An 18,512-nucleotide genomic window follows, 5' to 3' on the forward strand; every position below is an offset into this window, starting at 1 on the left:
GTGACAAAAGGATCCCCAAACTGCAGAGTGATCTGATCTGAGAGGGGGGGGGGGGGGGGGTCATGGGATTACTAGTATTTAAGAGATGGGTGTGGTTGAAACATGCTTCATGCCCAGATTTGAGGATCCTTCTGCAAGCGCCCACCGCGTGATCTGGCTGCTTGTTTCTGAATAATGATATTCAGAAAAAAACCGAAAAAAAAAAAAAAAAAAAACAGGAACCGTGTGGATAACTGACCGAGGGGGCCGCGGCTCATTATACTGTGACAAAATCCACGCAGTCGGTCTACTGACGGGTTGATGTCTTGCAGCTATAGAAGCATTTCTCTTTTTGTTTAATGGCATTATTTTGTCATATGAGGCAGATTTTACTCAGTAATTCATTGTCGGCTCGGAGGCGGTTGTCCTGATGAAGTGTCGGCAGAGGGAGGAGGAAACCAGAGAGAGGAAGGAAACGAGGATAACGTCACGAAAAGCAGAATCGGAGTGAAACGGACTGTGTAGTATTTAATGGACAGAGCTTGATGCGGGCCGAGCACCGAGCCGAAATTCTGTTTGTTTACGTCGCATTTGGACAAAGATGTTTTTGTTAACTGGTCGGGCGTGAAAAGAAAAGGAGGGGGAAAACATTTCGAGGAGGAAACGGCAACACAAGCAGCAGCAGCAGCAGCAGATCTCATCTTTTTTTTTTTTTTTTTTTTTTCAGGAGGCTCCACTAAAGCAGAGAAATGGAAATGTGTGTAGCCCTCCTCCGTTTGCCTGTTCGCTGAAGGATTTGGGAAACAGCCTAATCGTGACACACGGACTTTAAAGTGGATCTCATTTTTTTTTTTAATGAGTGATAAAGACGTATAGTTAAAACCCTTTCCACGGGATTTCTTTTTTTTTCGGGGGACGTTGCTTTTTTTTCGCGGAAGGAGAAAAAAAAAAAAAAAAGCTGCAAAATCATCGGGAGAATTAACAGGTAGCCACCCCATTATCAAACACGGTGACAGCTGCTGTAGGCCAGCCCGGTGAGCGTGAGATGGCTGGGCGATGATGTGCTCTATTCGTGGCATCATTTCGACTAAATGAACTTAGCTACATCCGCATTTTAGGAGCTCAGCATCTGAAACGAGATGTGGCCAAGGCCTCCATCAGCCGCTCGCTGCTGATCGATATGTGATGTAGCCTGCTTTCACGGGGCCTGCCCTTCTTATTTGGATACACTGGGCTTCTATAAATGCGGCGGACGGTGAAACAACCCCCCCCCCCCCCCCCCTTATGGAGTACATCCTATATATCTGAATCTGGCTTGTACCCGCTTCTTTCTTTACTGCGGCTTTTTTACACCGCGAGAAGCTCCCAGCAAACAGGCCTATGCGTGCGTGCGTGCGTGTGTGTGTGTGTGTTAACCTGGGTTAGTGAGCGGAGCCGCACAGTCTCTCTGACATTAACATTTGCTCTGTCAAACATGCAGCGGCTTCTGCACTCCATCTCCAGTTTTACAGATGTAGTCATGCCATGTCGGTGTAGCTCCACATCAGATGTGCATCCGAAGGGGTGGGGCCAGGCAACACTTTCGGGCATCAATTCTCTCTCCTTGTGTTATAAAATGTGCTCTTTTAAAAAACAAAAAAGAGGCCACGACTCCCCCAGATGTTCAGATGAGACTTTATTGTAACGTTAACCTTCCTCATCGTCGTGGAGGAGGTACAGCTTGTCTGGCCATGCATCAGTGCAGGTGGGGTCTGTTGGCTGTGATGTGTGGGGTCTTTTTTTTTTTCTTCTCTCCGTCCATCGGTATGACTTCGTCACAGCTCTGCTCGCCATCCAGTCGATGCTTGCAGGCGACTCGGAACATGCATCCGAGCATCTGGTCGGACCCATCCAGGCCTGATCTGTGATGCATCACCCCCCCCCCCCCCCCCCCCCCCCCCCCCTCATCTTTTTATCCTCCTCATTGGCTAAATGAGCAGCTGTGCCAGGAGACTGAGACCCATGATGCGCCCCTTTTGGCTTCCATTAGTGCCGTGTGATCCATCTGGTCGCAGGTCCCCCCCAGGGAACAGTGACCTACTGTAGCTAATTGCTCTTCCTTTGCAGTGTGCACTGTATGCATGTTTGCTGTAGATTTGAATTGCTGCACAAATGCAAATAGAAGCTCCCTGTTTGGGAAGCGGTTTTGAATGTGTAACTGTGCTCCTATCAGGAGCAGGAAATGCTGTTTCCTCCTGAAAGCTTGATGTGATGTACAGTGTGAGAGCACCCAGTTGGCTAATAGCTAAATGATATAACTCCTGCCATGTTAATTCTTCCAAACCGCAGTGCCTCCGACGACATAAAGATGACTGTATCCAGCATTAGCACCAGTTCTAACTTGATACACAACCTGTAATTGCACAGTGTAACAGGTAACAGGTTCCCTCGGCTTTAGAGGGAGTGTTCAGTGCTCAGTATCTGCTGCCTGGTAGCGATGCTGGCTGCTCGATAGAGGGTTAGTCATTACAGATTATTCTCCTCTGTTAAACCAGACATGGTTGCACAGCCATAAACAGATTACAAGGTTTTTTCTCACTGTGTGGGTTCAGTAAACCGTAGAGATTAAAATTTGTGTGTTTTTATTTTATTATTTCATACAAACAGTGTTTTAAGTAAATTATTTAACCTAATTGATTCATTTTTGATGAAAGTGGACTCCTGGATTATAGTGGATTATCAAATCATAAAACTATGCTAATCCCTGTGGGGCTCACTCATATACATCGGCAGTCATTTTTTTTTATCAATTATGAGATGATACTTTATGTAAATCTGAGACTGACATTTTAAGTTTTTCCACGACCAACAGGTGACAGCTCAGACAAATCCAAAATGAGTGAGCTGGAGCAGCTTCGCCAGGAGGCCGAGCAGCTTAGGAACCAGATAAGAGTGAGTCCAATGTTTTTAGAGTTTAGTTTTCATCCACTTGTATATTTACATGTTGTGTGATGTCTTATTTTTTTCGTCCTATGATTCCCTGTCCAACAGGATGCTAGGAAAGCATGTGGAGATTCAACCCTGACACAGGTAAGTGCCCCTGAATGTACCATTAGTAAAATAACTATAAAATAAACGTCTATTAAAGATTTTGGGGGATTTAATTCTAGTGATAAGAATTGGTTTGGTGACCATCGATTTGGATACATAATAATAAGTTCATGGGAGAAACTTGACAGGTTTTTTTTTTGGTTCACGTAGTAAAAGCAGAGTAGAGGGCACATCTTTTTTTTTTAAAACAGACTTATACTATTTACTTACAGTTTTTGGAAAATATAGATGCTTAGTTATCGATGATTTATAACTAATTTCCACCCACAAGATCACCAGCAGTATAAAGATGGTGGTTTAACATTTTCCTGTGCTGTGCTCTATACATTACTTTAATATCATCATTTGTAAATTAGATTTTTTGTTACATCTATTTGTATCATCAAATTTGGCATAGCATATTACAATATTGTTACAATCTTAAGACACTTCACTGTGGAACCTTCCATCACATCGTTATCAATAAAAAAGTTTTTTGTTTAACCTCTCCTCTCTAACCCAGATAACTGCTGGTCTGGATCCTGTGGGGCGGATTCAGATGCGGACGAGACGCACCCTCCGCGGCCACCTCGCAAAGATCTACGCCATGCACTGGGGCACTGACTCAAAGTGAGTCTCTACTGTAGCAAACACTCCATTCATTAGCGACTTAACATGAGATAATACATTACATATTTACATATATATATATATATATATATATATATATATATATATATATATATATATATATATATATATATATATAAATATATATATATATATATATAAAATATATATATATATATATATATATATATATATATATATATATATATATATATCAAACAAACAAACAAACATAAACTTGCTACTTAGCCATTCTGAAAAGTAGCCTAAACTAGGTCTTTGCCTGTTTACACTGTGCTGTGTGTTTAGTGCTAATAACCAAATGTTAGCATGCCTACATGCGAAAGTAAGATGGGGATCACTGTAAACACTATACCCGCTTTACATCCGCATGTTAGCATTGTCACTGTGATAGCATGCTGACCAAAGTACAGCCTCACAAAACTGATAACTTCTGAGTCTTCAAAAACACGGAGCCAAAACATCCAAAAAGCAGATTTAGCTTTAGAACGACACTGTACAGACAAAAGCTGTAGTGCCAGTTATATTCCAAGTGTGTGTGTTCTGAAATATGTGTCAAAATCAAAGTTTTCAGTTTTTAATGTTTTGCCTGTATTACCAGTAGAATAGACCGATCACTGTGGAAGACTGGGTGTGTTTGTTTCAAATGAGTCCACAGTTTGAATTCATTCAGGAAATGAATACTAAGCCAAACTGAATGTCCATCAATAGAAGAATAAAGTTCGAACGTTTGTGTCTCCACAGGCTTCTGGTTAGTGCCTCTCAAGATGGAAAACTGATCATCTGGGACAGCTACACCACTAACAAGGTAAAGTCAGCCGAGTAATTCTTCTCATCAGCTGGATAAATAGTCACATTCGGTGGGGGCGCTCGGGCCAGATTGGTTAAGTGAAAGTGGAGTGAAGTCGTCGTCTGCGGTTGACTCGTCACAGCTTCTTTTACTACCATTGTCATGACTTGTTCTAACGTTAGCCAGTGACATTAGCATTGGGTTAGTGTTATTACTAGGGTGTAGGGTTTTTCTTTTAACGTCTGTTGCCTCCACGCCTTCTTAGATACACGCCATCCCCCTGCGCTCCTCCTGGGTGATGACCTGTGCGTACGCCCCGTCTGGGAACTACGTGGCCTGCGGAGGCCTGGACAACATCTGCTCCATCTACTGCTTGAAGACTCGCGAGGGCAACGTCAGGGTCAGCAGGGAGCTACCTGGCCACACAGGTGAGAGAACGTCGTGCTCTCAACCACATCAGCCAATGATACCGCTACCTCTTGGGAAAGCTCTGCTCCCAAACCCCTGAACAATGAAGATTTCATACACATGGTCAATTAATCGCAGGTCAGCGTTGTCTTAATGAGCGGAGACATCGACTCCTGTCTGCGAGACTTGGGTTTGTGACACTGTGGCTACTGTGCTGTGGTGCGTGATTTGCAGAATGGGCTGCAACGTAATATCAAGATGTCTCTAATACAATGCTATTATCATAAAGTATCAGGTGTCTGTCAAAGTCTACACAACGGAAAGCTCAATAACCAATTCCATCATGAATTGTTATTTGCTAGATCGATATAGATGTATAGATTTGCAGGAAATGTCATTCACATCATCTCCACCTTTACCCTAATGTTTTTTTGTAAAGTCAGTGTACTGTTGTAATAATATACATTTTTGATGTGCCTGTTGTAATACAGTATACCCTAGGAATGCCACTTTACTATCGCCTATTGTTAAAAATGCATCTAAATATGTATATGATCACCTGTCAGTATGCAAGTTTCATTCAGGTCCTCAACAAACACCTGCTCTGTTCTCTCAGGTTACCTGTCATGTTGCCGTTTCATTGACGACAATCAAATCATCACGAGTTCAGGAGACACCACATGGTGAGCCTCAGAGATCAAAAACACAGACAGTGTGCGGTGCGAGTGTGTTTGTCGCGAGTTGATCAGTGTCTAACTCTTTCCCTCTCCGCCCCAGTGCACTGTGGGACATCGAGACGAGTCAGCAGACCACGGTTTTCTCGGGGCACAGCGGCGACGTCATGAGCCTGTCCCTGTCGCCCGACCTCCGCACCTTTGTGTCAGGAGCCTGCGACGCCTCGGTCAAACTGTGGGACATCAGGGACAGCATGTGCCGGCAGACCTTCACAGGCCACGAGTCAGACATCAACGCCATCTGTGTGAGTGTGCTCAGGGAACGGGGGGCCCTGTGACCAAACTAGTACAAATATGTATCTTCATTCGTACTATTTAAAAAAAAGATCTGTGATTGCAGTTTGAAGGGGCACTCGTCAATTTTTACACATGAAGTTCAGTTCATGGGAAACATTTTCTTCCTAAAACTCTGCAGGAGCTTTGTTAAGTCTTAAAAAATAATCAACAATGGTCTAAAGTGGTAGTCTGTAAACCGACTAATACACGATCAACAGAGCGCCTCCAGGATTTGTCTCGGTGACGTCACACGCTGTCTTGTCTCCAGCTTTGGGGGGGATTTAAACTGGGAGCATGCTAGAGGATTAACAAGATTATCAATTAACACCATATCTGAACATCCTGCATCAGTCCAGACTCCAACTGTCTGGACTGATGCGCCACACAGGTTAAATCTGATAGATGACAGCTGGACAGATTTGGTTTTGAAAACACCGCGATCATCTGATCAGATTCAGTCCAAGTGCCGAGACACTAGTAGCCAATGAGAGTCATAGAAGGCCATGTAGGGAATAGGGGACTATATAGGGGACAGAATTACCTCCTTATTGTCTCTTCATGTACCTGTATCCACACTTCCTGCTTCTCATTCATCTCCCCATGCTCCTCCTCAGTTCTTTCCCAATGGCAGCGCCTTTGCCACCGGCTCAGACGACGCCACCTGCAGGCTGTTTGACCTGCGTGCAGACCAGGAGCTCAGCCTCTACTGCCATGACAACATCATTTGTGGCATCACCTCTGTGGCTTTCTCGCGCTCCGGCCGTTTGCTTCTAGCTGGTTATGATGACTTCAACTGCAACATCTGGGACGCCATGAAGGGAGACAGAGCAGGTGAGTGGGACAAGCGAGAGGAAACAGCCGTGCGCTCAAAGAGTAGGTCTAGAAAGGTTCAACCTGCAGCTCAAGTGAGGATTATCTTCCTCGTGGAGTTACTTCATTGAGACACCAAATTACTTTTAAAATAAGCTTTTAACATTGTTTGTGTCTTAGTTTAATCTGTAGCTTTCTGCCAGAGAGGGACGATTGTAGGTATGCGTTTATACACCTCACCATCAACTAAAACTTTTACGTATGTAAAGGATTATAGGATGAAAAGGCAACAGTCCATATTGTATCACTGCAAAGTAAAACTAACACGTATCGGACCATCACCTGCAATATTTCACTCAAAAACCAAGTGAAAGTGTGTTTGGTGCAAAAAATGTAAATCTTAATGCCACATTTCATTACCCAATTCAAAGAATCTGAATTATTGGCCATGTATGCGTACGCATACATAGAATTTGACTCCGGTTTCCACTCCCCTCTCATTGTACATACACTATTTTACAATAAACAAGATATAATATATAAACAATAAAAAAGGGTAGCAAAAAAGGCAAATTTACCTCCTTTAAAAGAATGAAGAGTTACACAGATTATTGTATAAATAACACAAAGTGCAGTTATACTTTGCACATTTCTAATTAAGTTAATGGTAACTGGTTGTATGGCCTGCGGTGGAGGTGATAGTCAATGTCCTTAACTGAGCACCATGGAGCAAATGAATCAACCAATGTAGACCAATAGGATTTAGGTGAAAATACCAAAATTGTTTTTGTTTTTACTGAACCAAAAACAATCATGTGTCTGTAATGAGTTGTAAAACAATGTGTAACATGGTATGCACATACATTGTGGTTTATAATTGGAAACTGAGAGGTGTAAGCATAAAATACAACTATATCACTGAATCATTTGACAGTTTTAAGTTGACTTTTGAGTCATTTTTGGGTGTGCCACACTTACCAGTAAATTTACATGTCTCAAGCTTTATTTTGTGAAAACTGAACCTGTGTTGCCAGTTAAAGCAGTAATAGACACAAGGTTGCTGTGTTTTTCAAAAGTTTTGGCACAGAGCAAAACATTTTTACAGCAACAAGTCCTCTTTTGTTTGTCCCTGTCCCCCCTGCAGGGGTCCTGGCCGGCCATGACAATCGTGTGAGCTGTCTGGGTGTGACGGATGATGGCATGGCGGTGAGCACCGGGTCCTGGGACAGCTTCCTTAAGATCTGGAACTGAGCCACGCACATAAACTGCAAACACACACACGCACACACGCACGTACGTCCAACAAACAGACAGACATCGCTCCCGTCTTGGGACACTGTTTGCACCCTGTATTCACTGTATGTAAGATTCAACAGACAAACTGCAACATTGTACTGTACATAATATATATGACTTAGATATGAGTTTACACACACACACACACACACACACACACACACACACACACACACACACACACGCTGTATGCAGGACAAGATGACACAAAACCTGAACACATGCCCTCACTACCTACGGCTGGTTTAAGTACAGTTCCACACACACACACACACACACACACACACACACACACACACACACACACACACACACACACACACACATAATCTGTAAAATGTAAAAATGTGACAAAAAAACAGTTGATTCTTCAGCTGCTCAAATAAAAAACACAAATGCCACTATTACCTGAAGCCTTTTAACACGTCTAACACGCTCATTCACTTAAAACACACACACACACACACACACACACACACACACACACACACACACACACACACACACACACACACACTTTTTCCTGAGAGACACTGCTCCTCGAGTTAAACAGGGGAGAAGACGTTATTTGACAATTCTGTCTTTGTTTACAATGAAGTCCAAAATGCACTTCAGACAAATTTTTCTGTACTATTTTTGTCTCAGTACCACATGTATCTCGGCGATGCTAATGTGAAGGAAGAATGGTTGTGGAAAGAGAATTATGTGAGTCCATTAACACTGAAAACAACAAAACAAAACACTGACAGACAGGATGAGCCGATGATCGACAGAGTCCAAGGAAATATCAACTCTTATTTTCATCTGTTCGAAACATCATGTAATCACTGTTTTTATAGATATGTACCCCCACATACAGTAAATCTCCTCTTCAGTTTTGGTTTTCTTCTTTTTTTTACACTTATTTTATTCATGTTCTCCCTGTGTGCCTCAGATACACGTTAAGGATTATTAATAGAGAATATTGATAAAGTTAAATTAACAAAAACATTAAAGATCTGAGATTCAAAGTTGAGTGAAAAAAAATTAAAACATTGTAAGACGCATCTTAATAAAGCAGGAGCCAGTATTCATACTTTGACTTTATCAATGTATTATCTGGACATGACAATGGTATAATTGTACATAATATTAATAAATAATAGCCTCTCCTGCCAGTTATTGTGGTTTCCTTTTTTAAAGCACTGTTTCTTTATTCATACACTTGTGAAGCTGATCAACCTGAGAGAAAAGTGTTTTCAGGTGCAGTTCAGCCTGGTATATGACATTAAAATGTTTGTTCTGGTACATTGACCCATGCTGTTAGATTATTGGTATAGTTTCTAAATAGCCTAGACACATTTTAGCACAAATAAGAATAACAAACAAATTATTCTCGTTTTACAATTAAACATTTATCACAGACGTCATTGGAAAGATGCTAAATGCTTCATTGTATAAAGACTGAACACATTTTTTCCTATAGTAATCTAAAAATATACTATTTAAAACAATTATAATACAAACTGTATAATTACAACATAATACAAAGTTTAAGGTTGGAACGCCTGACAGCGGATACAATAGTTGTAGTTCCCCACAGCAAACTTAGTAACCTATTTAATTAGAAATGTGTGGAAAGAAACTAAACCTTCACAATCACAAATGAAATATCTTGAATGTTAAGAATCAGTGGTGCTCTGTGTTTCTACTGCAGGAAAAAAAACATGTCACCTGTGCTCAGGTTATAGAAAAGTTATTTAATACAATTTCCAATCATCACTCAGGTAACAGTAGTTTGTGTTTTCATATCTGTTGATTGGAATTAAACTAAAATGTTTCATACAGGAAGAGATTTAGCTATTTTTGCAGGATTGAAGTGTTTTTACCTTCAGCCACCAGGAGGCGCTGCAGCTCCCTCAGCATCTCAGGTTCACAAAATAAGGACAGAAATGGCTTTATTACAAAAAAAAATAATCTTTAAAGCAATTAATTTAATCCATTGAATGGCATGCCGGGGAATATTGAGCTGGGTTTCCGGTGAAGTGGACATTTTGAATCTTGAGTCTTTAAAGTAGAGTTATATACGTCACACAAATCCAGGGACAGGGACAACAGGTCCAAGTGGATTTTAGCACCATCCTGTGGTTAAACTGAGGCATATATTTAATATTCTCACTACTATATTGTTAAAGGCCCTGTGCACCCACAGTAAACCCACAGGTCAGCTCAATTATTTGCCCTGAAAATCCCTGTGTGTACACACTGCTTGAATGACACCTTTTATTTTTCATTATCATTATCAGTACAACTAAGTGCAGTGACCTCTTGTAATCCCAGTGTAGCTCCACCCACCTTCAGCCTGAGCAAAGGTCTAATGGGGGGTGAGCAGGGCCTTTAACAAATATTGTGGAGAGGCAAGCTCAGGTCTCCAGTAATGAGAATTCAAAGAAATGTAGTTCATAGAAATTAAAATCTAATTGTATAATGGACATTTATTCAGAAGTCAAAGAAATGAAACCGGACAAATGAGATTAAGGTATTTTATTTTTCAAACAATTCTGTATTAAGACATGAATTCATTCAACACAATCTTTTGAAAGTTTAAAGTTTTATCAGTCTATGAAATACAATCTGGAGTTAGTTAACCTCTCACAAGTAACACAGACACGCACACACACACACACACTAAAACATTGCAAACATGTTTACCGTCTTTAAAAAAAGTTATTGATAAAGAATAATAGATGAAGTTCTGTCCAAAGATCCACATCGTTTTAGAGCTTAAGTTTGATCTGCCTCGCTCTCAGCTACAGCTTCTAATCCATTCACACGTTATTGATAAGAAATAGAAGCTATGAGAGAGGAGTGCCTCATCACAATGTTAACTATCGATACTTCAGAGTTCACAAAAGGCAGTTCCTGGGATTTTACTATAGTGAAGCAGGAACAAGCATCCCAACAGGTGATCGTGTTAAACTGACGGGGAGAAGCAGTTATTCTTTGCGATTACGAGCAAAAGTAAAATACACAACGACTTTGTTAACAAGCGACGCAAAAACCAGCCTACATTCAGTCTGCCGAAGGCCGCTGAAGAGTCACTTTCTGTAGGCCACACGGAGATGGACAGCCACGGTTTGATTTGTTCAAATGCTTGTATTGCTTATAAAAAAAAATGAAAAAGAAATGTCTCTCAGGATGATGTTCTACATGTTCAGCGCTCCACCTACAGCTCCTCTTTCTTTGTGATGACAAACTGGATGCATCTTGGCTGTTACATGAATTCAGCAATTAAATCGATCCTGAAACTAACTTGTTGTGAGGTCCTTTTACTGGCACACAATGAAATAGAACTTTTACATCTTCTTGTAACTAGAATTATAAGAATTTCTGCTGCATACAATTGTGACTGCCTCAATCAAATTGATGACTCTGTATTCGCTCGCCCATTAACTACTCGTCCATGTTCATCACAATCTTACAACATTGTTGAGCCACAAGAGTCTGAGCTCATTTTGAGAGATCTTTTTTTATTGGTAACATAAAAGGTCCTAATAAAATAAACAAGTCAAATTATTTAATTAAAAAGTTATCCAGAAAAACAACATTCAACACAAATCAGACAATAAAGATTAAATGAATATGTCGCTATGGTATTTTGCTTCATCTTTAATAAACAATCATAAACTGCAAAACCGAGGTAGAAATACACTAAAGTATTCCAAATAAACTTTATATTAGGCAACGTGAGTTATGCGTGTTGAAAGGAGTTCTCCACAGATTTCACACACCACAGTCTGTTTCAGTGTCATTGGTAGTAAGTGCACTGAGTGACGTTGCCAGGCAACACCTAAAATGTTGCAAACATTTTTGTAGAGGAAATGTCTGACTATCGCTCTGCATTTAGTGTTTGGGGAACCACTTCTGAATTAGAAACCCTAATTGAACTTTATAAATCCATGCATAACTTTTTTTATTACATGTGAAAATCGAATACCTGCATTACCCACAATGCACTGCGATGGCCAACAATTTGGTGAGAAATGATGTTGTGTTATGAAAGTAGCAGATGAGGAGCGAGCAAGAGAGGTCTGGTAAATTCACTTCTTTCTAAATCCAAACCTCAAAAGAAATTTCCACACATGCAGTCGTACTCCCTGACACCTGTAAACAGACTGGTGTGTAAAATCAGGGGAGTTCTTCTTGAAGGACTTTAATACCTGGTGACAAAAATGCATAAAAAATTTAAGTTGTCAAGAAATGATAATTGACTAATCGTCTTTCTCTGTAATCTGTTAAAGTCACTAATTGATCGATTAACTTTTCACTTCCTAAATGCTGCCTTATTTTGATAAGAGTCAATAAGCTCACATCCCCACTGCACCACCTGTGTGCCGTTTCCCGTCATCACCTGAGCATATTCACAGCCCGTCACCTTCACGAAGGCAAATTACACAAGAGGCCAATCTGTGAGTGACCACGAGCGTCTGCGTCACGATTGACTCCTCTGGTAACAAGAAGACGGACGTCTACATAACTCAACAGACATGCTGCAGTAATTGACAGTCTACATACACACAGCTGTCTCAGCGGACGACTCGTTTCACTATCACCAACTACTTAGACTGATTACATACTGACGAGTTTGACGACTGCTGAGTGAATGAAAGGAAAAAATAAACTCCATCTCTCCGTTGCACTCAATTATAGCTTTGATATCTGCCTTAAAATACATTGTGCTTTGATTATTAGAGCAGTACACATGTTCATATAAATACAAATCTGTCTTATAGATGTACATTCACTTTGATTTCTCAATATAGACTAATTTACACATTTTATAAAATAGGTTTTTCAGAATATATCAAGCTACTTTCCCCACTACAAGATTACGCAATCAACATCATTCAAGAATAAGCGCTTGTCTCATCTTTGCTGCAAGAACCTACATTTTCTGAGCAGACATCACACACAGTTGAATCTGACCTGTGCACAAGTACTAAATTTTCTCTACAAACACGTTTCATACGTATGGCTTTTCACTATGCTGGCTCCCACTGTGAGCAGATCCTTCACATGTTACACTTGATTAATTGGACACGTGGCAATTTAATTGATATTGCAACTTTCTGAATGAATTATTGTCGGAAAATCATTTTTAGGTCATATACGTGGTGCCAAAAAAGCATTTCAAGTCGCATCAACGGAATATTAGGGATTTGACTTCAGTGGCACAAATCATTTCAAGGGAGCAAATATAGTTGTGCCTCTTCAATGTGAGATTTCAAGTAAGACGTGTGCGCGCGTGTGCGTGTGCTGGGGGGGCTCATAACCAATCCTTAAATCTCTCACCTTCCCAACTCCAAGGCACTGCTTTAACTGTAAACATGGCAGATTGATACAAAATTATGATTTGACCATAAAAAGCATGAGTGCCAGAGCTCCTGGTGGATTGTAATTGTGGCATTAGAAATGAAAGTCATGGCACATACTCAAGAAAACACATTCGCTAAAAGGGGAAAACAACTTCGATACAGTACTATATACTCTATTTCAATGGCTTACATGCACACTAAGTATCTGCTTGAGATATATTTGTAAATGTGTGTTTACTGAAGTGAAAGTGCTTTCCATGCCCATTTACAGTTTGTTTTATAATCTCACCACAAAAGTAGCCATCTATTTATATACTCTTTGATTAAACACCATCTGACCATGTCCTGCATTCTTTATAGCTTTATTTTTGCCCATATGAAATATATCTTCTTCGCGACTTTTAGCAGACTACCCCACTGATCACTAGCCGAGGTTCCTTTTTATAATAACCAAAAGCTTTTTCTACAGGCAGTTTAACAAAGAAATTACAGTTTTGTTCTTTTAACATTAACATGTCAGTTTCTATTCATAAGCAGATAAACTCACTTGTTGAAAAATGTAGACATTTTCCTAACAACTCCATGCTGATAGGAGTGACTTTAAAATGTCCACCTGTTGATACAAAGTGCTGTGGAAGCACAGTGGTGCTGTAACACCGCGTGAATCACTAATCAGAAAGAGTGATTCATGTGTGGACCAACCCACTGCTGACAGGAAAATCAGCAATCTACTTCCTGATGACGCTGCCTTGTACTTCTACCGTACTCCCCGGTGTATGAGAGCACACAGAATCTCCCTTGTGCAGCTGCCTAAACAAAGCAGACACTTAATTCCCATAAACAAAAGGGGGGAAACCTATGCAATACTAACAAACACACAAAGTCAAGAGCTTTGGGAGATCCAAAGCAGCTCATTAAGCACGATACCATAATATTATTGAGAAAGGTGACTTTTTAGCTGTATATACATAGAAAGGAACATCGCTTAGTGATCTGTAGGAAGAGTTTCTACACAAATCTTTATAAACACCATTTTAGCCTAGTTCCTTTTGCCCGGGCTTCCTACCCCCGCTGCAGAATATGCGGTGAACTTTGGCAGAATGTACAGTTATGAAATATATTAAGTCTCATGTGTTCCAGCAATCTTCTCCAAAGTGCCTGATGAGATGGAGTCATCTGTGATATTGTAGAGTCACCCTAAATTAAATCTTTCCACTGGCCTAAGACGAAGAATGAACTGTACCACACCAAGCTGTTCTCTGCAAACAAAAAAAAGAAGATCCACACTAACTAAATAGTCTTAGAACTGAAATATAGTACAGTAGGGTAGATCACTGTGGTAGGAGGGTGAAAGGACCACAAAAATGATCTCCGTTAATCACTGTAATCTCAGTGACACCCTCTTTTCACATTCCTCCAACGCCCTCGTTTACCGACAAATCTCCTCCAAAAAAGTGTCAACACTCTGACACGACCAGCCAAGTACACAAACTCCCCTCTTCAAACAAAGACTCCACAGATTAGCATATATTGCAATATGATGGCAATATCATTACAGTTAAAGTAAGATTACCAGTAGGCCAATACCAATACAGAATCACTACATATAAATAACACATTTTTGTATTATGTAAATCTATGAAAACAAAAAGTTTAGATACAAGCCTGATGAGTCAAATAATGAATGGCTTCACCTAAACCTAGAAAAAAAGGCAAAGCAGGAGATTTCACATTACTGATTCTGAGTACTGCACATTTATATGAATTCTGATTGGTTTGATCAAGTTATTCACTGAAACTGAAATCTATTTTGCTTTTGAAGCATTCAAGGCTTACTTGTTGTGATTAAGAGTTGCAACATCATTTGCCATTCAGGTCAGAAAAAGTTAGTGAAAGCCAGACTTCAGGTTACTGTCTACTATACAGAACTAAAAATACTTCAACAAGCTACTTTGTCCCGACTTTAATGTCCCTTTGTAATATATTTTCTGTACTAAATACTTCCTTTAAACCTCCCTGAAATCATGAGAGCCCCATAACAATGGTGGTCCGAAAGCCACAGCAGATGGGCGTTCCAGCATTTTTATTATTTGACGTCCATGTGTCCGGCGGCAACACACTGACTGGAGGCGATATAAGAGGCCTGCAAATGATTCAGATCTAAGAGTAAGGTGCTACCTATTTACAGCTTCATCTCAACATACAGTATTGGTAAATAATGCCTTCTTCAAAACGTACTGTAGAGCCATCAAGGAATGTTTCTTTTTAACATACTTCACAATGAGGAACTAAATAGTTACAACAGAACAAGGGTCCACCAAGTAAAGTAATTCAAGACAAGAATATTTACAGTACAAATCAATAGATGGTATTAACATTTGAAGCTCATCAGGGATTTTTCATGATTATTCCAGGGAGAATGTTATCGGGGGAGGGGGTTCTGTGGAAAGTGTGTCTTAAGGAGTGTACATGTAGGCTGGAATGGGTTGATTGTGTGTGTGTGTGTGTGTGTGTGTGTGTGTGTGTGTGTGTGTGTGTGTGTGTGTGTGTGTGTCTTTGGCGCATGAGTGAGTGTGAGAGAGAGAGAACTGAAGAGAAAGGGAGGAAGGTGTTCGCAGTTGTGTGCATGCGATTGTGAGAATTTCGGATGCCCTTCCTTCTGGGTTCCACACACACTGACCAGAGCAGCTGCTCCTTCACCAGTTCATGATGCAGTTTCTGTTCAGCGTCATGAAGTACACCTGGCTGCTGCCTCCAGACCGCACTGATGCAAAGAACACCTGAGGCACAGCACGACACAAAAGGACATGCACGTGTTTAGGTTCAGTGGCTGTTAGTGGCCCGACTGTCCCACACTTTTAAGCTTGCATCCGTCTCACCTTGTCGTTTCTCTCACAAAGGAACTTCAGCCTCTGAGCTCTTTTGTGCATGAAGACACCATCCAGGTGGCCTGTCTCCACAGAACGGATCTCAATGGCCTTTTCTCCCCATCCCATGATCTGATTTGAGCAGATATGAGCTGCAAGGCAAAATGTAACATTAGTACTTTGGCAAGCCGATTATAGTTTGTACAGCTGATAACATCCACTTTGATCTAAGCCCATTTAAGTTTGTTTTGGGATTCGATTCGCACCAACAGATGTGGGCATCTCGCCCCACTGCAGGACCACGTCCTTGATGATGCGCCCATAGGTGTTGACGTAGACCCCCTCGTCTTCGTAGCATAGCAGCATCTCCATGCCGTCTGAGCTGGGCAGGAACACGATTGCGTGCGGTGTCACGTGGCTCTGAATCTGTTTGAGATGAAAACAGAAGGGATGACTTCCTGTAGGTTTCACATCACCCCAAAACACTGCCGTCCGTGCAACTCACATGAACGGGGATGTAAATGTCATAATTGTTTCCGGAGTCCACGTCGATGGCGTGGAAGCCAGCACATGAACCGTAGATGACCTTTAACCTCTGACCCTCCTCCACTGTCAGGTCAACCAGGACAGGCCTGTGTGGCAGGTCTGCAAAAGACTGGCGTGGAGGAGAGGAGGGAGCAGAAAGTGAGTGCGAGAAGATGATCTACTTAAACGCTCTTCTGGTTGACTGATCTGGCATCACTAATCCAGCTCATAGGAAAGGGGAGACTTACCTTGAAGGCCATGAATTTGTGATAAGGTTTGGGCGCCCAAGCATACACTTCCACCGCATTCTTCAAAGCAATCACCAGGAACTTTATCCTCTCATATTTCACTGGAGAGAACAACCACAAGGCCATCTGACATCAGATACTTGCAATCAATAATTCACTAGGCCAAATGCATTTATGAGAACTTCTCCGGAGTGGAATAGACAGCGGTGATAAAACAGCCCTCTTCTGTCACTCACCCACTTTGTAGTGCACGCAGCCCTCCATCTCCCCCACAGTGGTCCAGCCCTGCTTCTTCTCCACCTCAGGGTCATTGTGGAGGATCTTGTTCCTCAGCCAGGCCAGATAGTAGACACGCACCTTGTTTTTCTTGCCTTAATAGACACGGAGATCACTTACAAAGAGGCTAATATCAGTGTTTATTTAATGCATTTAAATTGAGGTTACTGGCACAAATGTCTAAACTTGTGTTTTAGCTGTGCAAACATGTTGATGGTATATTTCTGTTGTTATGTGTAAATATCTGATAAGGACATTAGTAATCAACAAAATATCACATTATTAATACAGTATATTGTAAAACACACTGATATTTCCCATTTTTAGCTCTCGATTGGCTTCACGTATTTGTTCAAAACCATCTTTTCACAACACCTCCAAGCCCTTAAACACACAGCACACAAAAATAAAAAAGATTTCCTGTGGTTTTGAAGTGCAAAGTCAAAATGCAAGGCAAAGCAATTACTCTGAAGGCATGAGCACAATTGGCATCTAGTGTTTGGCATCCCATTAAAAAGACGGTAGTCTTTTTTTTTTCAAAAGTACAGACAGCTTTAACCAAGTGTGGTGAGAGCAGACTGGTGATGAGCAGCAGTAATGACCTGATATGGTGATGAGCAGGTTGAGGCCCTCCAGGACGTCCATCTGCTGGAACCTGCGAGAGTTGATGAGGGGGTAAACCTTGCCTTGACCACTACGGTCCAGCAGCTTCAAACCGTTCTCTGTGCCCACCAACAGGTTCACACCTGGACACACACACATCCACAAATTAAATTAAAATGATTGTAATTATTGCATTTTCTTAGTTATTTTACATTTTGTATGCTTTAATTTTCCTGCAACACCTCCACGATACAATATCATAATATTTAGAAGAGGAAAAAATAAAGATAACTTTAATAAATATGTGATGTAACTGCGACAATGTCACCCATTGACAACTCTACCTACAGTACTATTGGAGGATGGAGAAACAGGACTTTGAAGTTGACACATTATAAAAACAACTTTCAGCTAGTGAGAAGAGGCTCTAAGAGCAGGAATTGATTTGATAAAAATTGCTTTGATAATGAAAGCAGAGACATCTAGTTATTAATGTCACGTTATATTTTGTTAGTTTTGGTCATATTTTAACCTGAGCCCTGATGGAGCTGACATATTAGTTCTTTGTCAGGATGTTGAGTCAAAGATAAGGGTTAAAATAACTTGACTCTGTTGTGGCACCAATA

At 40.9% G+C, this 18,512-nt stretch overlaps 2 protein-coding genes across 6 annotated transcripts in view; one reads left to right on the forward strand and one right to left on the reverse strand.

Moving 5' to 3' along the window:
* Positions 1-80: 80 nt before the first annotated feature.
* gnb2 (guanine nucleotide binding protein (G protein), beta polypeptide 2) lies at positions 81-9,170 on the forward strand. The gene is made up of 10 exons (XM_068716261.1): positions 81-964; positions 2,831-2,910; positions 3,010-3,048; positions 3,572-3,678; positions 4,444-4,507; positions 4,755-4,917; positions 5,514-5,580; positions 5,675-5,876; positions 6,522-6,738; positions 7,862-9,170. Exons 2-10 carry the CDS (start codon positions 2,854-2,856, stop codon positions 7,966-7,968), a joined length of 1,023 nt encoding a protein of 340 aa, XP_068572362.1. The 5' UTR covers positions 81-964; positions 2,831-2,853; the 3' UTR covers positions 7,969-9,170.
* A 1,351-nt stretch (positions 9,171-10,521) lies between these two features.
* The window catches only part of mink1 (misshapen-like kinase 1), a 32,625-nt gene continuing 24,634 nt past the window's right edge, over positions 10,522-18,512 (reverse strand). For all 5 annotated transcript variants that reach the window (XM_068716267.1, XM_068716266.1, XM_068716264.1 and 2 more), the window contains 7 exons: positions 17,886-18,029; positions 17,244-17,378; positions 17,008-17,108; positions 16,740-16,889; positions 16,501-16,660; positions 16,247-16,386; positions 10,522-16,147 (listed from right to left, as the gene is read on the reverse strand). In XM_068716267.1, the coding sequence (XP_068572368.1) occupies positions 16,064-16,147; positions 16,247-16,386; positions 16,501-16,660; positions 16,740-16,889; positions 17,008-17,108; positions 17,244-17,378; positions 17,886-18,029 (914 nt within the window). In that variant the 3' untranslated portion in view covers positions 10,522-16,063. The remainder of the gene's footprint in view (positions 16,148-16,246; positions 16,387-16,500; positions 16,661-16,739; positions 16,890-17,007; positions 17,109-17,243; positions 17,379-17,885; positions 18,030-18,512) is intronic.

This window comes from Cebidichthys violaceus, unplaced genomic scaffold (genome assembly GCF_023349555.1).
Source record: "Cebidichthys violaceus isolate CVI_PGR_0920_01 unplaced genomic scaffold, fCebVio1.0.p SCAF_20, whole genome shotgun sequence".
Taxonomy (NCBI): domain Eukaryota; kingdom Metazoa; phylum Chordata; class Actinopteri; order Perciformes; family Stichaeidae; genus Cebidichthys; species Cebidichthys violaceus.

Bases quoted from the DNA above. Each gene is read 5' to 3' on its own strand.
- gnb2 (XM_068716261.1), top strand. From the start codon at position 2,854: ATGAGTGAGCTGGAGCAGCTTCGCCAGGAGGCCGAGCAGCTTAGGAAC. The intron at 2,911-3,009 runs GTGAGTCCAATG...CCTGTCCAACAG, and splicing joins AGCTTAGGAACCAGATAAGA to GATGCTAGGAAAGCATGTGG. The intron at 3,679-4,443 runs GTGAGTCTCTAC...GTGTCTCCACAG, and splicing joins CACTGGGGCACTGACTCAAA to GCTTCTGGTTAGTGCCTCTC.